The following is a 23,839-nucleotide window of genomic DNA, read 5'->3' as shown; positions in this document are numbered from 1 at the left end:
ATTTAACTCCGATTGGTATATATCAGTCACATGGACTGCTTGGGCCAGTAGGAATCGCCTGCGCTGGCGTGTCGGTGGTTTTCTTTTTTAAGCGTCGTCATTACCGGTGAGATGACGCCAGACGGTCTCTTCGACCAGTGAGAGACGAGCGCTGGCGCGTGAAGCTCTCAACATGGCGACTTTCCGGACACAATACGGGGACTGGAGATACGCCAGTGTTTAGGCGACAAAATAGCATCTCCCCGTGCCGTACAATGTCTCGGGGCTAGCGGACGTAGCCTCTGCCTCTACGTTTTTAATAATGCTCGCAGAGGTAAGGCTGTTGCGGGGGTGCTGCTTTGGGGACGCCTCAGTTTGTTTTCCTTCCGCGCTCTCCTGTCAGTGTCACAGCACTGGGTTAGCTGGTTAGCCGGCTAGCTACTACCTAGCCTGTGTAAATGCAGGGCAGCGGCACGCTTCGAGCCGGGATTACGGCGCTTAATGCTATAAATCTGCTTGGCTAGTATGCTCGGATTTAGTCCTTACCGCTGTGGTAACTACGGACCGGCAGAAAAGCCCGAGGTATCCACGCACTGAGGTGAGGCGCCCTAGGGGCGACATCCCAGCCCGGGTGGTGCTCTGCATAAGGAGCTAGGAGTGCGAGCCAGATGGTCGTTTTATTATAATTGTTTTGTCTTTCTAACACTCACGTCTCTGTCCTAAGTATCGGGGTAAAAAAATGCATTTCATTGCAATGCAAAGTAACCGGTTAACTAGCATCGTTTGCTATTTAAACACTTTGTTGTCCTTGTTTGGTTTGGGGGGGCAACAAAGTTGCCTAACAAGTAGCTGTCTGGCTCTAAGATGTAAAATGATCTTATAATTATTATAACTGAGTGAATTTAGGGCAGGTTTTCAGACAGGGTGTGAAGCCCAAGCGAGCAAGCCGGCTGTTAGACGCAGTTAACAGGAGCACTGGGAGATGCTGTCTGTTTATTTATCTTTAAGGACAATTTAGGCAACGTTATTGCTTTTTTTCGTCTTTGCATTTTAACAGCTCGGTTGTGGTTTCGGTGTATAGGTGTTGTTCGGTTGCTACCCGCTACTAGTCCCATACACAGTCCCGGGTTCATACCGATGCAGGAGGATAAGGGTGAAGTAACGCCACGCCACCCCCAGTCGCACACATAATAAAAATGAGAAATAAAGAGCCCAATCACACCTCACAAGATGCCCCCCCTCTACAGACACACCACAACCTGCTCACAGTGCTTCCAGACCGGATTCATTTTTAAACACCTGTACCTTCTCGGGTTATGCCTTCAGAGAAAACCGCGTATAGCCCGCCATGCCCTTTAAAACATCGGAAACGCCTTGGTTACAGTTACAGTTCAGCTGTCCTGCGTCACCTTGCCGCCCGGCGCTGTGTGAAGTCTGCCTCTCCTACCTGATTTCTCTGTCTGGGACCTCATCCATGCCTAGCCGATCGATATTTGTGACCAGGGGCTGCTTCCTATCCGCTTGTGTAATTACTGTGATCAGGATTTGTTTAAATCGCTCAATTTTTTTTTGCTGCATGGTGGCGGTTTTGATTATCTAAATTTGGAGAATTATGAATGTTTTCTGGTATGGAAAATAGTCTGGGTAGTATATTTGCCTGACTGCATATTTGCAAATTTTTAGTTTTCCTACATTTGTAGTAATACTTGTTGACCCATTCTAGTTGGAAGTTAAACGTAATATTAATCTTAATATCAATTTCTTTTGTTAAATAATAATCACATACCACAGGTGTGCGTGAGGTTTTTTTTTTTTTAGCTGTATTTATGTCTGTATATATTTGTTACCTAGTTGTATTAAACCCCACTTATAACTTTTTTTTATTTTGAAACTTGAAATGGCGTTAACGTGTGAGTAAATAACCTCCAGTAAATCCCTTTCCATTCCATGGGAAGTTAAGATGGGGAATTTCGGAAATATCCCAAGTTGCAAACATTCCATGGGAATTAACAGGAACATATGGGAATTAACTGGATAATTCCCAGAAGTTTGCAGCCCTAAACCTGATGCCGTTATCTAGGAAAACAGCCCCGTGATTCAGTATGTTAGTGACTCGTGCTGAGTTGCTTCATTTAAGCATTTCCCCTGTACAACCTTGAGGAAACCACAGATGAACTTTTCACCCCAAAGACACCTTTCACATTTCTGACCTTCCACCTTCCAGTGTTCTGCTGAATAGCCTTATGGATGTCAGTGTCTGCCGCAGATAGGTCTTGTAATGGAACTAGTGAGCACTGTAATTGTTGTGGTGCTAAATATATATATTACCTAGTGAATCTGCCAGTTTCCCTCATTGTTTAACTCTGACATACGGAATCGAGGTTTTAAAACCATGGAATTCTGTGTACCTGGGCCTACATTGAAAAACATTTTTTGTATACATTTTTCTCGGGTTTTTCAGTTTTCATTTTGTTTGTATGTTTTTGGTAAATCCGCCGTTGGAAATTCAGATCTGTTGAAATGGACGGCTTGTTTTGTTTTGGCACTCAGAATCACTTACTTTTCGGAAAACAGTATACATCCCATAATGTAAGGAGTTATGCAGTATGAATGCCCCAAGTCCTAATATCTTTGTTGCACTATAAAGTCCTGTTTAGCACCATATAAATTAATCTAGTGCTATGAAAAGTGCTATTTCTTTATTGCTAATTGCTTATCTTAATTTGCAAAATAATCAGTGTAATACTTTAATTAGCATGCAGGACTATTACACAGCGTTTTCCTCCAGTCGAACTTTTAGTCTCAAAGAAAAGTTTAGGACTCGAGGGTGTCGTACAGCTACAGAAGTTTAAAGATAGTCCGAAGTGCTGTGTTGTGCGTAGTTTTGGAATCATTTAAATGCTGGAGATCGACCTTTGCATGGTGATAAATTCGGCCCTGCAGCGCAGATAAGGACTTGAAGAGTGATGAATGTGAGAGAACCACGGCAGTTTATCAGCGAATCTTGCGTGTTGCCCCCGTGATCCTAGAAATGAGAATATCTCACTGAATCTGAGTAACGGTCACGCATGTTGACCCGCGTGCGTCTGTTACCGTCATGTTGGCTGGCAGTGCCAGATGCCTGAACCAGTAAGTGCAGCAGGGCGGCATTTGAGGCCACCATTGTGGTGCTGCCTTTGTTTGATAACCTAGCTGCGCTATAAATAATGAATAAAATAAATAAATAAAATCCGACTTTCTGTTTCCAGGGCTATTACTGCGAATGTTATAATTTGTTTGAGTGATGCAGTGCACAAGACGGAAAGCTTCAGTTCCTCTCTTCCCGTGTGGACACACATTGTTTTGGACTTGTAAACAAGTGACGCGTTAGGGGATAAACGTTTGCAGTCTTAAGGACGTAAATACCCTGAATTAACAGATTATAAGGAAATATAAGTCGTTCAGTTTAGTTATTTGTGAAGACATGAACTGGTTCCCTAAGCCTAACCGATGTAGGAGGAAGTATCGTAAGGTGACATAATAGTTAAATACCTTTAATGAGGAGTCACTGACTGAAGTTCCAGTACTTGTTCCTTAATTTATGATTTATAACTTTGCTGCTGTTTATAGTTCCAAAAGCCAAACATGTAGCTGAACTGGCTTCGCTATTGTGAATAATTTGGATGGCGTAGGTTGCTGTGGAATAGGGCAGCCCTGCGGTTCTGTGCACATGCCTGTTCTTAATTCTGCAGTGGAACCTGAGCCGACACTGGCATAAGATCAAGAAGGGCAAAGGTCAGCCGTGGCTTTTCGCTCTGTCCATAGGTGGCCTGGTGCCTCGGCAGGTAGCACTGAGCCTCGCACCTCCAGTGCTGGGGGCTTGATTCCTGTCCGCAGCTCTGTCATATGGGGTTATTGCATTTTTTCCCCCTGTTGTGTGGGTTTCCTTTTCATAACCCCCACAGTTATGATAATTGGGATGTCCCGTGTCATGTGCTCTGTGCTTCCTGCGATTGGCTCACTGTGAGTCTGTACTGGGTAAGAGCTTCTGGAAGATGGATTGATTGATTTCTCAGCATGGTGAGTTTTATTCATGTGGGATAATTGGTTGGCTGAATATTCACTTATTGTGAGCTGTCATGTTTAACCTAATAAAATAACCTAAAAAAGCCTCGAAGTGGTGTCTTGGAGGATGTTGAAAAGTTTTCTAGGCACGAGCTATTTAATGGTGTTGTCTTCACGGTAGGATATGGCGGTATGTGGGAGGAGAGAAGGCGGGGGTTATTTTACAGTGCTAAATTAAGAATGAGTTGCTTTGATTCATAAAGCAGGAGTTTCCTTCTGTTGTCAGACAGGCTGCTGCGTACAGGTGTGGTAGCGGGAAGGTCATGAACAAACACGATCAGGCAGGAGATGCCACTCAGCGCTGTTTCGTATCGTTATCAGATAGATTAAATGGTGCGTATGTTTGCGTGTGCCGACATGCCGCGTCTGCAGAGCTCACTACTTGCTTGTGTGTCTCTCTGCATGTTTTCTCAGCGCGCATTGCATAATATCTACTGTTCATATGTGATACATGTAGTGCGATATCGCCGCCATCTGTCAGTCTGAAAGTCCTTTGTGACTTTAGTGCAGAAGGGGTTTAAATGGTCCGTAATTTATTTTTTTTGCCGGTGCAGTGTTTTCAGCAGCGTGTCCAGCGTGGTTTCCTGATGGGACAATAACAGGATAACAGGAAGCCTATGAATGTGAGCCCGTACATCCCTAAGCGCAGCCCAGACGCTGCCCTCCGTCATTCGGGGGGGGACTCGAGAACACACCTCATCGCGGTCGCACTCATCATACACGGGGCGTAAACTCTTATTTGGGCTCTTTGTCATGTGGTCCTGGTACCTCTGTACACTCTTGGATTTTTATTTATTTTTTTGTTGTTTTTTTTTTTCTTTTGGAATCTGTAGCGCAAAAGCTTGCTCCTTTTTAAACGTGTGAATCTTGACCGCTCTGCTATAAATGACCAAACTGGATAAATAACTGTCGATTATATGCGTGATTTTTGTGCTTCATTAGAGGGCGTGTAGATGCTGCATTCTGCTCGTCCAGCAGACCTGGTGCTATGTGGTAAATGTAAATGCTGAGCGTGCGCTTTGCGTCTTGCTGCCGCTCCTCCTCTGTGGGTCGTCTAGAGTTTAACTGGCAGAGGTGGGACACCCAACGTAATGTGGGTTACAGTGTGGTGTGGGACACCCAACGTAATGTGGGTTACAGTGTGCTGAATCTGATTGGGAAAACTAATTAGAAGTGAATTTAGTGTGTTAATCATGACACTGTGGCAGCAGAGTATGGGTCATTGATGACTAGATGATGCAGTGAAAAGTGAATAAAAAGTGATGGCCTGTCTGTCTGTCTTGCGTGTTTGTCTGTCTGTCTGTGTGCCTGTGTGTTTCAGGCCAGCCTGTCCATGTGGGGATGGGGAGCTCTCGGAGTGCTGCTCTTCCTCATCACGTTTGGACCCTTTGCGATATTTTACTTTGCTTTTTATGTCTTCTGCTTCCTTGGCGGGTGAGTCGACAACTCGAGCTCCACTGTGTCAGACAAGCAAGAAAAATCCGCTTTTTTTTTTTTTGTTAGTTTGTTTTTCCCTCCGAAACATTACGTGTCTGTCTGTAAGAGACCGTGTGTGATTCTGACTCGATGGCTGACTGGTGATGTTCTGCCACGCCTGGTTTCCACAGAGGCTTCGCCGTCACGCTTTTATTCGGGAAGACGAGCTCGGAGAAACACTTGGAGAAATGCGAGCACTCCTACCTTCCGGCCACGGCGACCGGCGTTCCCAAGGTAGGCTCTGTTCTGCGAGAGGATCGGGCACATGGTCTGCCAGGGGCGGACAGACAAAATGGTAGAAATTAGGATTCCAAGAGGGGTAAGATTCCCATGCAGATGTAACCCAGTGGCAACAGTGTGACCGACCAATTTGAAAAGGGGTTAACTTGGTTTGTGATTGACAGCTGGCAAACTCGGTTAACGTGAGAGTGTAGGGCAGCAGTATGCATTGGCATTTCCTGTTTGCCAGTATTACACAGCTGCTCATTGGTCTGTTTCTTCCCATGCTTCTTGTCCCAAATGTCGCCGATCCCAAGACGTTGGACGAAATGAAACTTGAATCCAAGCCGATCAAGATAGACAGACGACTGACAGGTTCCAGCTTTATCGATGAGCCTTTGCAGCAGGTAAGAGCTTCACGCAGGTCTTCTGGTCTGATTTCATGTTCTGTAAAAGTCTCTCTCGAGTGTTTATTTTCGGACGCGGCCGCAGGTCAGCAGGCGAACCACGAAACCCCCGAATACAGCGTCGCCGTTTCGCCATTTCTAGCCACGTCTGATGTCTTACTGACGCAGCGTCTCTCTCATTTCGGATTGCTGATGGCGACTTTTCTTCCTGGGATATTTTGCCCCATTTTTTAATTCTGCTGAGAGAGCACTCTGGCTTCCTGATTTAACCGCAGTTCAGGACGTGCACAGTTAAAAATACTCTGCGACCACGGTGACCGCAGCGAGACAGTATTCACAGATGCAAAAAACACCCAACAAGGACTATCGCGCATGACCAACGTGATGGCCGCTTATCAATCCGATTTGGTGACTTGGCACCTTCCTAACCGCTGTTCGTGGTGAAGACCATGTCTGACTGATGCAGGGTTCACAGTGGACCTGGAGAATCACCCGGACTGTTGCTGTAGTGTATACAGCATGGCCTGCAATGTATTGTGGGAAGGGGTTTCACTGAACCGGGATACACCGGCCTGTCACACTGCCCCTGGATGCCTGTTTAGACAGTCATGCGCATTTCTGTTCGTGCATTTGCTAGCATATAAAACTTAAGTCTGTTTGTGTCCGTTGGTGTGTCACACTCAAATCACCGTCTGTCGTGGGAATGGTGTAGCACCCTAAAGGTTTCCCATGTCTCTCCCACGCTGCCCGCCGTTATGACTACGCATCTGATGCCCTGACAGAACAGTAATGCTCTGCAGCCTCGCGGTGATGTCACTCATCCCCAGAGCTCCCTCCCTGTGCGCAGTACAGACATCAGGCACAGTGACCCATGTTCCTTCTGCTCTGTCAGAGGAAGCCTGCGCCAAATCGATACAACTCGTTAAATCCAAAATTATTTGCGTATGCTTATCTGATTATATAGTTCTGTAATCATGTAGAGGTGTGCCTGTCATTTCTTTACGGTCTTCGCCTGTTTCCGGAACGTTTGCTTGTGTCACTGTGGTGATTCTGAATAGTCATGTTTGTATTACGATAGACCGACATTTTCATTCTCGGTTTAAATCATCGCCTTGTCTTTTAAAGGTTATTCAGTTTGCGCTGAGGGACTACATCCAGTATTGGTACTACACCCTAAGCGATGATGAATCCTTCTTGCTGGAAATCAGGCAGACTGTTCAAAACGCTCTCGTCCAGTTTTCCACGAGGTACACCGCCATCAAGCCCACTGTTGCGTAACAGGCTTCTCATGCAAGCACCAGCCTGTTGTCGTTGCGAAACGAGCTGCCGTTTTTTTTTTTTTTTTTTTTTTACCCGGGGTAAAAAACAACCGACCCCTCCCCTCTCGACAGGTCGAAGGAAGTGGACTGGCAACCGTACTTCACCACCAGACTGGTGGATGATTTTGCCACACACCTGCGGGTCTTCCGGATGGCCCAAGAGAGGCTGAATGAGAAAGAGGACTCCCAACAGCGTAAGAGTGCCGCAGGACGCTGGCCTCTGCTTGCTGAAGCAGTGCACTGGGCACGTTTATTCCTATGCTGCAGTGTTGTGTAATTGCCCTGTAGTTGATGGGTCATGTTTATCCTTCCAGTTAAACTCATCTTACTCGTACTGTTTCCTGGAAAGGAAATTCTGTTGGGGCGCGGATGGCATACAGCTGACGCCTGAAGCGCTGATGGTTATTCAGACCTCAAAGATTCAGATGGAACAGTAGTTGTTTGTTTTTCAGTGAATATCACGGATGCTTGCGTGCATGGAAGGGCGAGATATGGTGCTTTTCCACTGGCATACAGGAACCAGGCCGTACCTGAGCTGCACCACAAAAAGATAGACCAGTTACACTGTAATTCTAGCTCACCTTGATTTTCCACAGCTGCAGTGCAGCGCAGTGAAGGAGTTGCTGGGTTCGGAGAATGACAGTGACGTAAAACCGAAGAGACTCTTGTTCACTGTTCACGTGGTGTACGATTTACTATATGCCGAGCTAGCAGAATTAGCATTAGCTTTACAAATCCATTCCATTCGGCCGTTCAATAGTACTTTATAAGTAAGAAGATGTTCCAAGTTATTGGGAATGCACCAGTATGTCACAAAATATGATACAACTAATAATGTATAGAATATCCCCTTTTTTCCTTTAGATAATCAATATACATATTGACACTGGTCATCGGTGTCTCCATGCATTTCAACCAGTTAGATGGTGGCGATGCAGCCTGCGCCATTTAATCACCTTGTTGGCCCTGCTAGTAAGAAAGGCCATCTCAGCACGGGTACCCGCCATGGGCGAGGCCCAGTTCTTGGTGGCAGTGGAGAAGCGCCATTAGAATTGGCCATTGAAAACCACGTTGACGTAGAGCTTGGCCACCAGTCCCACACATTGGCACTGTTGCAGGAGATGCCCCCGAGGAGTTGCTGGATTCATTTTTTGAGGCGGAGGTGGAGTTGGAGAGGAAGATCTGCCGAGATATTGTCTGCACCGCTCCCAAGGATGAAGAAGGTGTGTCTCCATCTCCAGGCTTGGTGCCCCTTGGTTTCGCTTCTTTCTGCTCTCTCATGGCCCTTGTGTCCCATTCAGTTCTATAGATTTATCCGTTAAACCCAACAAACTGGTAGAATTTGCTTTCTTGCACTTGCTTCGTGATGTGGGCCCCGACTATTTGTTGTAGGATATGCTCTGCTGAGTGAGGTGGGGCTGGGGCCTGGGTGCCGCAAAGGGCTGTTTCGTTTTGGCTGCTGCCCTTGTTTGTGTGTAGTTTGCATTGTGCCGTTGCAGTCGCTAACCATGCCGATGCTGCTTCTTCATCACAGGCTTTCTGAGGGACTTGTGCGAGGTGCTGCTGTACTTGTTACTACCTCCAGGAGACTTCCACAACAAGAACATGCGATACTTCCTCAGGGTGAGTCTGGATCGTTGGTGAATATTTATTGGAGGAAGTGGGGATTGTGTACAGGGTGCCACGTGTAACACAGCTACTGGTATGACCCCCCACCCCCCCACCCCACCCTGAGTGACTTATGTCTCTACGATACATTCATATTCTGGCAACAGGAACCAAAGGAAGTTCTGAAGAGGGGTGTGGTCTTGCATTTAAAGAGGCAGTGCGCCCAATTTTCATTGGTTGTTTTACTATGAAATATTAGCCACATCTTATCAGTTCTCTATTCAGCTGTTATTAGTATAAAGTTCAGCATGTATTGAGTCTGAGGTATTTGAATTGTCTGAAGGTAGTTAGATCTGCAGTGTTTGTGTTCCTAGTTGGTCAGGGAGGGTCAAGTGTGAAATTCCAGGCACGATGAAGGCCGTTTTAATTCCTGAAGAGGCAGGTGTGACTAGAGTGTTTCTCCTCCCCCAACAGGAAATTCTTGCAAAGGGTGTTCTACTGCCATTGATCAATCAGCTGAGTGACCCAGATTATATTAATCAGTTTGTTATATGGATGGTAAGTGACCTGTAGTCTCTTCTGATTTTGGTATTGTGTGTAATCAGCGGGCAGTATTGCAGCTCAGCACCTGACATGGAAAAGCCCCCTGCCGTATTCAGACTCACGCATAACTTTTTTATGCTAAATGCTATGAAATATCACAATACCCCCAGTGGGCTAACTGCTGGTTGTGGACTGCAGATTCGTGACTCAAGCTCCAACTACGAGGCCTTCATGACTGTCCTGAAGCTGACGGACAAGCCGCCCGAGCTCGAGGCGGTGAAGGACAAGGCCATGGAGGAGCTGCAGTACCTCCGCTCGCTGGACACCGCCGGAGACGGTAGGGGGGTGTCCTGACTGTTAAAAGTAACCTATTTAATTAGTTCCCATAGAAGCTCTCTTTAGCCATGTACCTCTATTCTCATACATTTATGTGCAACAAAAGTAATGCTTTTCTCTCTCTCTTTCTCTCTCTCTTTCTCCATCCTTTTGTAGATATAAATATGATAAAGAATCAGATAAATAGTTTACTCTTTGTGAAAAAAGTCTGTGAAACCAGAATTCAGAGGCTGCAGTCTGGCAAGGTAAGGAAAACCGAAATATTCTATGGTACATTTCCTAATGTTTTTGGTAGCCTCCGGCTCCTGCTGGCTCCTGCTGGCGCCCCCCACTGGTGGGAGTCTTGTATCGTATTGACTGTATTCTGACCGCTTACGGCACCGGTTGATCATTGCGTATTTGTGATGTGGAATAATCCAGTGACCTTGTTCCTGTGCGCTGAGCCACATCTGCCTCCATCCTTCCCTGACAGGAAGTAGATGCCCTGAAGCTGGCCGCCAACTTTGGGAAACTCTGCATCATACCTCTGGAGCACATCTTGGTGCACAACATCGCGCTGCAGTTTTTCATGGGTAAGTGCTGTCTGTCTGCTCCCCAGTGACAGACTGATGGGCACGGATTCCCCCATCAACAGCCTGCCTTACCTTGCCCCCAACCCCAAATCCCAGACTACATGCAGAAGATGGGCGGCCAAGCGGATCTGTTCTTCTGGCTGACGGTGGAGGGCTACCGGGTAACGGCTCAGCAGCAACTGGAGGCCATGCAGAGCTGGCAGAGAGACGGCCGCAAGCAGGGCAGCCAGACCAAGGGGCTGCTCAAGGCCGCCGCCCTAGGGGTATACGAGCAGTACCTCTCTGAGAAGGTGAGTGCCTCTTTGTCGTCCCCACAGTGGCACTCCTTCCTTCAAAAATTAGCTGTTGAGCATTGCCTTGGCATTAAGAGTTTATGGGATGAAATGGTGTCCAGTAGTTTCCCTTTGAAAGTGCTGTCATTGTTCATCCTCTTGCACAGCAGAAGTACGAGATGTGCCGCTGAGGATTTTTAAAAAGCTGGCACCCATAAGTGAAGGGCCAGATGGGGCGGGGCCAGATGGGGCGGGGCCAGATGGGGCGGGGCCAGATGGGGCGGGGCCAAACCAGGATGTGCTCAGATAGCTTGTGGTTGTTCCCAGGCCTCCCCCAGAGTTCAGGTGGATGAGGCGCTAGTGGCCAAGCTGGCAGAAAAGCTGAACCTTGAGGACCCCACGCCGGAGATATTTGACGACATCCAGAGAAGGGTACATCACCCCTGTCCGCCAGCCCGGATTTATAATTCTGTGTTATATGTTCGTGTAGCATCACTGTTCGTGTCACTATGAAGTCGTGATGTGGGTGGGGTTGGCACCCTTCTGATGGGGGCGCCCTTCCTGTTCCCCAGGTATACGACACGATGCTTCGCGACGAGCGCTTCTATCCGACCTTCCGGCAGCACCCCCTGTACGTGCGCATGCTGGCCGAGCTGGACATGCTGAAGGAGCCCAGCTTCCGAGGCTCCGACGATGGGGAGGGAGGTGAGCAGGAGGGTGGGGGGAGGGCCCGGTAGGGGTGGGGGGAGGGCCCGGTAGGGGAGGGGGGAGGCTGACGCTTTGCTTGTTAGCGACACGGCGATTCGATCTGCGCCCTCTACTGAACAGATGCTGAATAGTCACTAAAGAAGATTTTCACATATATTACACACCAGTCCTCTAGCTTTTGTTTAGCTGCTTAGCAGATGCATTAATCCAGCTGGATGTTTTTACTGGGGCATTACTGGTTAAGCACCTCGCTCCACCCATAACTGGAACCTGCAACAAACTCCGCATCCCTGTCATTGCCCTGTCGAGTGTGTCACTTGCTTTTATTTTAATTTTCCCATGCGTGTGTGCGTGCGGTTACATGTCTGTTGCATGCAAGATCCGCTTCCCAGAAATGCAGAGAACTTAGCGGTGTGCGTAACCCGCTGTCGCAACATGTCTGCATCCCCATCGGGGGGGCGGCGGCTGCACCCGCAGGAGCCTGCAGCTCAGCTTCAAGCCGGTGACAATCGGGATGATTCTAACAGAGGAAAATGTCCTAGATCAGCAGCCCGCTACATGTTTTCTTGCTGTAGGAGACGGGAATTTAACCTGAAACTTATACGAGACACTTGTGTCTATATTTATTTAACCTGTACCTAGGCCCCGAGGCAGGAGTAGCACAGTATTAAAGCGTTATCTTAATGATAAACACGTTATGGTTGGAGGACTGAAGTAAACAGGCTGGCAGAGGAAGTTTCAGCTTCAGGAGGCAGGATTTACAGTGCGCCGGTCTCACTTTCATGCCGGCCCTCCAGCTGTTTGCCTTTCGCATTCCTGCGGTGACCCACGGCTGTGAAATGTCACCTCTGCCTCAGCCGCTGCACCCCCGCCCCCCCTTCTGTCCCCCATCCGGTGACAGTCGGGGCCCTAATTCGGGGCTTCAGGTGCATAGTCCGCTGATTAGCTATCGGTGCTGCCTGCGTCTGACAGATTCCAAGCGGCGTCTGTCTTGCCTGTGTTCGACTTGTGTATCCCCCCCCCATAGTTGGGGAGCATATCCTTTTCTGAAATGTCTGTTATATTCATGGCCTTCCTCTTCATTTATTTCATCTCTATTCTTCCCACAGAATCGTTCAACGGCTCTCCGACGGGTAGCATAAACTTGGTAGGTGTCGTCTCGCCATCCGAACTTTAAATGTTTCAGGATCCGTGGTCTGAAAAGTAGGATAATGGCAAATGCTCATATAGACAAGTACGCCCTCTGTCAGAGTTCAGGGGTAGATCTCGTTTCCTCGGGGGGGGGTGTAAGACTTTTTTGTAAGCCCACCTGTTCTGAGGTGAATTGTTTACCTGGGTGGGGAGGACGCGGGGTAAAATCTAAACGGAGGGGGGAAACGCAGGCCAGAGGCACGATGAAATCGGCCGTCTCACTCCGATCCTCTCCATCTCCGTCGCTTTCAGTCTTTGGACGACCTCTCATCCGCGAGCTCCGAGGAGGTTTTCCAGCTGCACGCGTTCATCTCCGACACCGGTACGTACAGCGGATCCCAGACGTGATGATATAACCAGATGGCCATCAAAATAAATACCTGTGCCAGAACTCTGGCTTGTTTTTTAGAAAGTTGATAATTGCACTTTTCTTGTAGATATTTCGGGGGAGGTGTTTTTGGGGTGTGTTTTTACCCTGGGATTTGTATCATTCCCATCGCTCTATTCCCACCTCCTGCCCCCCTTTCCTGAACGCCACTCTGCCCCCTCATTCGCCAGGGGCCTCTTGTCGTCTGAGATCCCATCATTTCATCACTTTACTTTTTTATTCTGTTTTTCCTTCTCTCATGATCCCATCCCTCCTTTCCTGCCTGCCACCTCCTACCACCATATGCTTGGCTGCCCCCCCCCCCCCCCGCACCCCTTTCTCTCACTTTTCCCTCTGCTAGCTTTAGTACCTGATACTTTTTTAAACCAACTTCCCGTGGCAGGCGTGTGTAACGACCACGGGAAGACCTACGCTCTGTACGCTATCACTGTGTTCCGGAAGAATCTGGACGGGAGCGAGGACAGCTGGAAGACCTATCGTCGCTATAGCGACTTTCACGACTTCCACATGCGCATCACCGAGCAGGTGGGTGATCCTGGAGAGAGCAGCTTGGTCAGACGACGGATCCTCGCTGAAGGGTTTTACAAAGCAGCCTCTGTGTGTGTGTGCGTGTGTGCGTGTGCGTGTGTGTGTGCATGTATGTGTCGTGTCCCCCATAGTTCACAAACCTCTCAGCCATCCTGAAGCTTCCAGGAAAGAAGACCTTCAACAACATGGACAGGGACTTCTTGGAGAAGAGGAAGAAGGACCTCAATGCCTACCTCCAGGTGGGGGGCGCTGTTTGCTTACGTGCTAAGGGCAATAAGGAGTAAGGGGAGGGGGGGTGTGAGACTCTGCAGATTAGGACATTGTGACTGTGTTCAGAAGGTTGCTGGTTCAAATCCCAGGGTTGACAGAGTGATTTTACCGTTCGGCCCTTGAGTGAGGCTCTTATCCCCCAGTTGCTCCAAAGACTGTCTGATGCTATTTGTTTTTTTCAATTGTCCGCTGCTTTCTGCAAATGCAGAGTCGGCATTCAGCCACGGTGGATTTGTTTTTAAAGGCCATGCCTCATGCAGCATGTTGCCCTTGTCCCGGTACCGATGCTTTGTGTACCTAACAGCGTGTTGTACTGCACACGAAGCCGGGAGTGTCAGTCAGAGACCCCCCCCCCCCCACCGCTACTCGCCGGCTGGTAAAAGCAGAGCTGGTCAAACTTGACATACTTGTGTCAGACGTGGTGAAGGTCGACGCTCGGATGCTTCTGCCTGGCTGTCTGGAGCACATCTGCCCTGCATCCTGCTAGACAGCATTTCTGCGTTTCTTCCCGGCTTCGGTGATGCTCCAAACGGTCCCTCGGGACACGCTAACGAGTCTCGCAGCTTTTGTCACTGAAGTGTCAGCTAGAGGGATCCCCTAATTACTCGTAAAAGCGGAGCCGTCCATAGGTGGCGACTACGCTCGCCGGGGAGAGATTAGCAGGAGCGTTAGGCTGGTCGCGCATTAGGAGGGCGTGTGCCTCCGGCGTTTGCTCTGCTCCAGTGTCACCTGTGGCTTTTCATGCTGCGGTGTGAAGCCTGTCTGCTTATTTACTGCAGCCTTTAAATAAGACCCCGTCCGTGGCTTCCGGAACTTTCTGTGTGATGGCATCAGCAACAGTCTGTTCAGTAAAATACTCCTCATTTAAAACATCTCCCTTGTCATACCGTGCTAATTCTGTCAAAATATTCCACTGCAGTGTGTTTGGGGCTTTTTAAAATTCTGCTATTTGCATATTCTGTTCAATACATTAATAAGGATGTTCTTCGTTAATTTTATTTTTTAAAGTTCTGGAAATTCTACTCCATAAGGGAGGTTTTCTGTCCTGGTTTTCCGGCAGTGATCTCTCCTCGTATGAAAAGTGTCACGGACGGAGTAAAGACGCTTTTGTCCTGAAGTCGAGTCTCTCACCCTTGGGCTGTGCAGACAGGTCATGTGATTGGGGTGTGGTGCACACGTGCCAGGTGAAAGGTCACTGAGGCCATGCGCTATTCATGCTTGTAGCTGTTGCTGAACCCAGAGATGGTGAAGGCGTGCCCAACCCTCACGCCATATGTGAACGACTTCCTGGAAAACAAGGCCTATAGCAAGGGCAAGGGGGAGTTTGCGCGAAAGGTATGAGCGCCACCTACTGTTCATTTAAAATCAGGATTTTTCTCATTTGTTTCTTCAGGATGTTGCGGAGGTGCCCACAGTCCGTTCGACGTTTTGTCTGGGGCTAAATGTTTTACATCTTTCCTGGCTAGTCTAAGCTTTGCCAGTTATCGCTTGCTTGTGTTCTGGGAATTTATGAGTTAGACCTCTGTGACGTGGGTCACATGATAATCGAAAGAAAGGAATTTATTTATATATAAAACAAGGCCCCTTTAAATGGAAACGACAGTTAAAAAAAACCATGGAAACAGAGAAGGCTGAAGAGGAATCAGTGGTGACTGACTACTACCTGTAACTTAGCTCACCTCAAGCTCCTTAAATCCTCCCATTTCCCTCTGCAGCTACATAGTTGGCCCATCTTACTCCTAACAGGGTAATCAATCTAATAAGAGCCAGCTGGGCGTCATTAATGCATCTCTGTTGGCAAGGGGGCCTGCTGATTGGCTAACAGTACGTAGATCTCCAAGCCAGTATCTTGTGTTTATCACATGTGTAACTGTACGTTAGCGGGTGTCTGGAAAGTATTCGCGTGTGACGGGGCGAATGACCGCGTCCTCCTTGCCCAGATGGACGTCTTTGTGAACCCGCTGCGTAGCTCCATGCGCAACGTCTCCAACGCCGTGAAGTCTCTGCCCGACAGCCTGGCGGAGGGCATGACCAAAGTGTCTGACAACATGGGCCGCATGTCCGAGAGGCTCGGCCAGGACATCAGGCAGTCCATATTCAAGGTGAGGAAATAGCCACCAGCCGGGAGGGATTGGGGGGGGCGGCATCTGAAAGCCAATTCATACTTCACTTTTCTATGTGCGCTTCCGGTTGCGGACGAGGGGACGTGACATAGATTTTGCCTGCAGACTACTGTGGTCAGTATGTGTGTAGCCCAGATTTTTATGTCAAATGGAAACCGTGTGCATAGTTAGGCATTTCCAGCAGGGGGCGGAAGGGGAGAGAAGGAATAGCTGTTGTGAGCGGATGTATGAGGAAGGTTGGTGGGTACCTGCGGATCTAATTTTTCATACTGTCCAGACATACCAAGGCACAAGATATTTTAAAAAGCCCATTTCACTGCATTGCTTGAATTTGTGCTTGTACGTCTGCCCTCTGCTGGTCTGGTGGAGTATGACTGCTGTATGCAGACACTGACCGTGACCATCCGTATCCACGGCCAAATGCAGCATTAACACAAGCTGCCGTGTGCACAGCCATCTGCAGCCTGAAAGTAAAGTATGAACTAGGGATGATTCTCCCTTCTTGGACGTCTAGGCATTGATGCTAACTTCCTCCATATGGTCTTCTGTTGAGTACATTGGCCCACTGTAATTAAGGTGCAGTGTAACATTTCAGTGAAGTGATATACATACATTAAAATGTGCGTACGAGTGTGTAATAGATACACACCGCTGTGGGAGTCTCGCCGTGGACTCCGGCCCAGCGAAGGCGGGTTGTCATGCAACGGCTTTCTTGCTGAATGTGTGAAATGGTTCGTGACGCTGGCTGTCATGCTCAGCTTGAACTGTAAGCACTTGTGGGTTTATGCTGTTTTACTGAGAAGTGAACGAGAGCCACTCTTCACATATTTGGTTTGATGCGCTCAGATTTGGTGACATTCGCTCAAAAGTCAAAAATGCGTCACCTTCAGCTAGATGATGCATGTGTCACACCCTGAGATTTCTTTGGGCATAGTGCAAGAAACGGTAACTAATAAATGTTTTTAAACACATACTGAACCATGGGCATAGATAAACATGCAGTTAAAAATACATGGGTAATGAAATAGAAGGGACAGAATGTGCAACAATGGATTTTGGTTCCAGTGTTATAATTCCAGTGTAGACAGGGACCAAAATCTGTGTGTGAGGAGGGAGCTTGAAGTTTTCACACATTATTCTGTGTGATGTTAGAATGTCACTTTTCTGTGTCTGTTTCTCTGAATATAACACTTCCTCAAGGAGATTTTCAAAAAGGAAAGTGTGATTCTCCCTCCTTCCCAGTTTCACTTTCAAAGTCCACCAGTAAAAAAAAAAAATCGCATTCTTTACTGGCCTGAAAAGTTCTGAGTTTCGAATAAATTTAAAAACAGGATCGACACACGGATTTTAAAATAGTCTTTTCATAAGCTTGTCTTCATTTCAGCTGTATAGTGGAAGAGCCTATTTTGGGGTTGACGCGAGGGCAAGTCGGCCCGCTTGTTAGGGCTGTGATGCTCATTCGGGGTTTTCTGCATCTCCCCCTGTCCACAGGTGCCGCCTTTGATGGCAAAGTCAGACATCGACCCCGAACACTTCCGCATCTCAGCCCAACTGGACGACAATGTGAGTTAGCCACCCCCATTTCCCTTCTGCTGTGGGTCAGTCTGCTTCATCATGGGGAAAGGTCATATGTGTAACAGGACAGTACCATGATCAGAAAGGGGAGGGTTGGGGTAATTTCAATTCCCGGAAAGTTCAGAGCCTTTGTAGTCACCTCTACCCCCACTACTTTTTCCTTTTAAATAGTCATTTAATTTTGTTTATTATTACTGATAATGTTTTATTTATGTATTTTTATATAAAAAATGCTGAATCAGTTCTTCCTAAATGAAGCCAAAGCTGTAAATGTGGACACATGACCGCCCATCGCACCTGCGTTCTGCGTATTCCAAGTGCAGGGCTGGCAGGGTCAGAGAACCATCTTTGAAGAAGATCAGAACCAGATTTGTCATAAATTCACTACAGTGTCTCTGCTTAACATTTTTCCTTGTCACCTCAAAGTCTTCAGTCAGGTGCCTGTAAGGTTTGTCTGGTCTAAATAATGTAATTGTCCGTCTCTTTGGTAATTCCCTTGTTTCTCTTCTCCAGAATGTCCCACAGAACAATTTTCATTTCTTAACTAGTTTCTGGGGAACTTGATTCCCCACAGATGCATTGTTCTGAATTGTTCTTGGTGTACACCGTAAAGGGAGTGACCGGAGGTGACCTTTGACCCCCCCCCCATAGGTGGACGACAATATTCCTCTGCGTGTGATGCTACTGCTGATGGACGAGGTTTTCGACCTGAAGGAGAGGAATCAGTGGCTGAGGAGGAACATCAAGAACCTGCTGCAGCAGCTCATCCGTGCCACCTACGGGGACACCATCAATAGGTAAGGGGGCACAGTGGGCACCCGGGCGGGGACGCTGGGGACGCCCGGGACGGCAGCGGGTGGCCGCACTCACACCTCCGGGGAGCTGCTCGCACACATATACAGGGTCGTGTTGACTGCTGTCACACCCTGTCGGCACACCTGTCACTTGTTTAAGATCAGTAAGTATTTGTATTTAACTTATTAAACCTCTGCATCCGCCCCCCTTTTGTCCTCCAGGAAAATCGTGGATCACGTAGATTTCATGACATCCCCAGAGCAGGTGGCCGACTACGTGAAGCGATTTAGGCAAGTCGTAGCCTGCCGCTCGCGTTCCGGAGCCAGTTCGCGAGCCGGGTCGCCGGCTGGTGGTACTTATGCATGTTTCTGGGCCCTCGCAGAGACTCATACTGGCCCAACGGGATCCTGGCGGAGACTCCGCCGCGGAGGGACAAGAACATCCGCATGAGGACACGAGTGGCCGCCAAAACCAGCCTGCTGGGAATTATGCCAGGTGGGGGCGCTGCGGACGCGCGAGTGCAGCGAGATAAGGTGGGGAGGGAGGGGGAGACAGGGGAGGCACATCTGTAATCAGCTCCAGAACTCATGACCTTTGCTTGGAGAAGGTCCATTACTTTTTGTTTGTGTCACAATGTGAGATCATGCATCTTATAGCTAGATTATATTATACTGCATGTAGTTACAGACAAAAAACCCAAAATGAAATAGCCCAAACGAATAAAACGCCGAACGGAAAGCAACACATTTTACTCAGTTTGAGGTTCCTTAACACTAATAATGTGAGAAATGAGTCTGGAAACCAAAACCTGGTGGGATTATCCTGTATCAGCTGGTTTAACCCGAGACCAGCGTGATGTATTCTCGGTTCCTGTTCAGTTTAAACCAGGCCACAAATGGCTACGCCCAGTAATCCCACATGCAGCCGGGTTCGCGGTGTGTTTTTTTTGTTTTTTTGTCGTCATACCCATAATTCCTCACTGCCACGGTTCTTGTTTCTCGCCGTGGGCACAGACGAGCTGAAGCACATCATCGGGGCTGACACCACGCGCAAAGGCATCCTGCGGGTCTTCGAGATGTTCCAGCACCAGGAGCTGAACCGGCGCCTGGTCTACGTGTCTCTGGAGGGCTTTCTGGAGACCATGTTCCCCCAGTACAAGTTCCCAGAGCTCTTCGTCAAGCTCTATTCCCGCTCCGAGCGCACGCTCAAATACTCCAAGAGACTCAAGACGGCACAGAAGAGGTGACACCCCCCCCCCCGCCCCCACTACTGCCATCACCTGCTCTGTAGCACGGGGGTGCCAGCTCCTGGTCATCGACAGGTCAAAGCTTTGGCGACATGGGAGATGGGGTGGGGGGGGGGGGTTGGGCATTTGAAAATCAGCTTTGCAGACCGTGTGTGGACTTACACCGCCCAGCCCCCCCTCCCCTCCCACTTGCCCCATCACTTAGTTGCGGGCACTATACCAATGTGGTTGTAGCATAGAAATAGTTTTATCCCTATGAAGAAGTATTGAACACTAAACATGCTAAGCACACCACTGAGAGACGTCGTGGTGCTTGACACACATGAACGGCATCCAGTACTTATTTCAGTTTTATTATCATTTTAAAGATTGTAAGAATGAGGGATTCCTCCCATATGGAATCCGCGTTGAGATGCCCGAGCAGAGCGTTTTTCATCATCAACATGCACCATACACAGATACTGTGTACTTTTTAAGGAGCTCGAGGAATGAGGCGGTAGCAGAGGTGTTTGATGCGATCCCCTCGGCTTTGAGGCGGGGATACAAGCTGAAGGCTAGAGGTCTTCGGTCTTAGACGCAACTTAGATTGTGCTTCGGCAACTTGTAGTACATGAAGAGTTCGCGACGAGAAAAATAATGGCTGGCGAGGTGACAGTGCGACGTTCTTTAGTGCTTTGTAGGGTGTTTTTTTTTCTTCTTTTTTCTTCTTTCTCCTCGGGGGGGGTGAGCCGACAGGGAAAGTCACCGTCTTCAGAGTTTGCACCCCCATCTGTGAAGCTCCTCCTCCCCCCAGATCCTCCTCCCCCCATTGGACCAAGCGGTGGCTGGGGCTCCTCCTCCTCCTCCTCCGTGCATCACACATTGGGCAAAATGCACACAGCTGCTCATTTTGGGCCCTTTCCAGGGGCGTGGATTTAAAAGAGAGGCGACTGTGAGACCGTTTTGATTGTCTGTCTGTCCAGGCTGGCAGCCCCTGTGTCCGTTTGAATGGAGCACGGCAAGGCGCACGGTCTAGAACAAAAGGCTCTCCAAGGACCGTCTAGTTTAAACACACGCAAGCGCGCTCCTTTGTGAAGACTGCATATGTTGGGTTTTTTTTTTTGTTTGTTTTTTTAAAACTTTTTTTTTTTCTTAATTTTAGAAATGTGTAGCACTAAAATGCAACCCTCTCAAGTCAGAAAACTGTGCCACTGTATGATAGAGAATCAGCCTTAATATTTAACAAACGACCAACAGAGGAGTGGTAGCAATGGACTCCCTGGCAGTTGACTAGCTGCATTTATAGGATTATAATTGATTTCTGAAAGATATCCAGACTTAATCATCACGTCATAGAATATGTAATTTTGTGCAATATTTTTCTTTAATGCATGTGTATTTGAGAAACTGTATATTGAAAGCCGTTATTGTACTGAAATGTTGAGAGAAGCTGAAAAGATGACCCATGCACTCAGCTCACATTCTGTCGTTTTATCATTTTATTTAAGGACTTGTTTTATAAGTCTCTCTTTTTTCCACTCCTCCGTAGTCTAACGTTCGTTGACGATAGGCACTGTTCAGCTAAGCATGGCTTTCATCAGCAAGCAGGACTGTAGGAGCACATGGCAGAGCCCCCCCCCCTGTGTTTTGTCGGCACAGCCGCATATACGCGGAGGTAATGTGGATGCGCTGCACGATATATCCGGTCGTATCTGCAAACCGTGACAGAAGGGGCGATACAGGCCCCTGACTTGCACACTAAGGTTTATTATGAAACCCAGGTGACAGTGGGCCCCTGGTGTCCTGCGGTGGAAAGAGTCTTTAAACGCTGCGTGATTTTGTATAACGAAGAGCGCTTCGTTAGTGACATGGAGCGACAGCATTTCAGTTGTCTGGTTAAACACAGCCAAAATGAGGGACAGATGTCACTCAAAGGGCCGACCTTCGGAGGGCGCTGCCGCAACATCGGCTGGCCCAAGATTTCCTGAAGCTTACTTGCTCCATCTGACCTGGCTTGGCCCACTTGTAATAGTCTTTCAATTATGCGGCGTCTGTAGCTAATGAGTTTAGCAGGCTGCACTTGTCCTTCTAGACCTTGTACTTGCACTCTGGGAGAGTAAGTAAAGGTGTCCCCCCCCCCCCCATGGAATATATGCACCTGCATTTTCTTTTTGTCCCCCTCCCCTCCTCCCCATGATACAGAGCTTTTTAAGTCGCCCTGTACATATGAATCTATGATCATGAGTTATATGCATATCAGCTTACAATGTGTCAACAGTGTGCCTAAATGTACTGTCAATTCTATTTTCTTATTTTTCTTTAATGGATAAAGTCAGAATGTCATGATAATTTTTAATAGACTGAAAAAAGAACTCTAAAAGCCATTTAGAGTGTGTTTGCATTATGCTAATAAATTGTTCATTTGAGCAGCTGAAGTCAACATAACACTAATAAAATGTTAACTCTATTTAAATGGCTGTGCCTTTTAATCACTATTTTAGGTCATTTTCCCCCTGTTGTTGCAGTGATTACATACTTTGAAAGATCAGGCGTCCTGGGAAATTGGTGAAATGGATGTTGTGCCCCTGCCTTGACTCCCAGGAATTTATCCTGAACTGATTTATTTGCAGAGGGAACATCAGAAATATCCCTCGCTGGAACGGCCATTCTGGGACTTCTCCAGTATAAATACTACTTTAGTTTTGTGTGTCTGACTGATCTGTGTGTATTTTTTAAGCCCACGGTCAGAGCTCTCTGGTAACACTTCTCTTCTCATTCTTGATCCTCACCATTCATCACCCTGACTCCCTTTCTTGTTGCTTTTACTATGTTTGAGTGTTTTATGCAGGTCCCCGATGTCCTTTGCGACTGTCGCTGGCCTGCAATTGTCACGCCTTGTACACAACCTAGCTGGTGTCACCGAAGGTGTGAAGTACCTTCAGCTCGATTAAAAGGTCACTTGGCTTTATCGCCCTCGGTGTCGAAATTTCAGTTCCGAAAAAGCACTAAATAGAAGGTTTCGAACCCACGGTCGGTATTTAGTATTTTGTTTCCTTTCAAAAAATCATGTCTATCTCTGGTCGTCATAGACTCCTACACTGGTAAATAGATTTATACTGGAAAATTGTAAGAATTTGAAAACTTTTTTTCTATCGCTGTTTTAATTACCAAATCAAAATATTGCGTGTTTGATCTTTCCAATATAACTGAATTTAATTTGAAAGTGATATCCATTAAATGCCTATTATACAATTTTAGTGAAAGTACCACCACTCCAAAGTGACAGTAGCCTACTGGTTTGCAATGCATGTGATCTGCGGAATCCTAGAGCTCCGTCTTGGGTGTGAATCACACCGCTTGCGTTTTCCAGCAGAGCTCAGTCCTCCCGGCCGGCGGGCGGGCGAGCAGAACAGGCATTATGTTATGCATGCCCCCCACCCTAGTCAGCTGCTGTGTGGGACAGTTAACATCCACGAAGCTGCGATACACACACACACATACACACACCCACGGCAAGGAGGGCAGATGTGCTCCAGCGCACTACGGTGGCCGGTTTTCACGTTCACGTTTCACGTTGCCCGCATCACTGACCACTGATCATGTTTTTGTGGACTGTTCATTTAATTTCCGTATCTCACCCGCCAACAACGTGTGTCGCTTTGTTGATCAGACCTCACCAAATTCTGATCTAACACATCAAAGCAACCAGTTCAACTTGGCAGGCTGCCAAGCAACGTGTCACCCAGTAGCCCAATAATATCTGTTCATAACCTGTTTCCTACTCATACACACTGGAGTCTTTGTAGACAACAATATCTTGCGGTATGGCATAAAATGCACCTCAGACGCTTAAGGATAACAATCACTTGTGAAGACAGGTAAAACAAAAAGAGAGACACTAAGACATGCAATGCTCGCCCGCAGGATACGCTGGTATTCTAGAAGAAAATTCACACGTGTGGAAAAAACGCAATTCTGCCACCTTGTGGTTACAATAGTAAATTTTTGCATGTGTATTTTTCCATGACAATTTGACAACAGTCCTGAGAACTTGCCCATGAGCAGCGGTTGGAGGATGGATGAAAAGATGGAATTGAATAAATTAACAGATTCATCTTTGTTGTACTGTCAAACTTAATTAGATACGCGTTAATTATGCAAAGACAGAGGTAAACATGAGGCTGATGGACGCCAGATTCGA

General features: G+C 47.7%; 1 protein-coding gene across 2 annotated transcripts; it reads left to right on the top strand.

Moving 5' to 3' along the window:
• The first annotated feature begins 130 nt into the window (after positions 1–130).
• snx13 (sorting nexin 13) lies at positions 131–22,105 on the top strand. Of its 2 annotated transcripts, none has more exons than XM_048994341.1 (26): positions 131–313; positions 5,405–5,517; positions 5,691–5,793; positions 6,096–6,185; positions 7,311–7,432; positions 7,577–7,698; positions 8,623–8,727; positions 9,039–9,127; positions 9,587–9,670; positions 9,854–9,992; positions 10,148–10,236; positions 10,464–10,563; positions 10,660–10,853; positions 11,163–11,267; positions 11,408–11,540; positions 12,653–12,690; positions 12,987–13,056; positions 13,505–13,647; positions 13,782–13,889; positions 15,145–15,255; positions 15,861–16,022; positions 17,535–17,606; positions 18,270–18,415; positions 18,635–18,703; positions 18,796–18,908; positions 19,427–22,105. In XM_048994341.1, the coding sequence occupies exons 1-26, from the start codon at positions 302–304 to the stop codon at positions 19,657–19,659; spliced, it is 2,865 nt and encodes a 954-aa protein (XP_048850298.1). In that variant the 5' UTR covers positions 131–301; the 3' UTR covers positions 19,660–22,105. The 2 variants fall into 2 exon arrangements, with proteins under 2 accessions (XP_048850298.1, XP_048850299.1); XM_048994342.1 differs by lacking the exon at positions 131–313 and adding an exon at positions 1,834–4,416.
• The last annotated feature ends 1,734 nt before the right edge of the window (positions 22,106–23,839 follow it).

The sequence above is a fragment of the Brienomyrus brachyistius genome, chromosome 23 (genome assembly GCF_023856365.1).
Source record: "Brienomyrus brachyistius isolate T26 chromosome 23, BBRACH_0.4, whole genome shotgun sequence".
In the NCBI taxonomy this organism is placed as follows: Eukaryota; Metazoa; Chordata; class Actinopteri; order Osteoglossiformes; family Mormyridae; genus Brienomyrus; species Brienomyrus brachyistius.
This window is presented reverse-complemented; position numbering and strand designations above follow the sequence as displayed.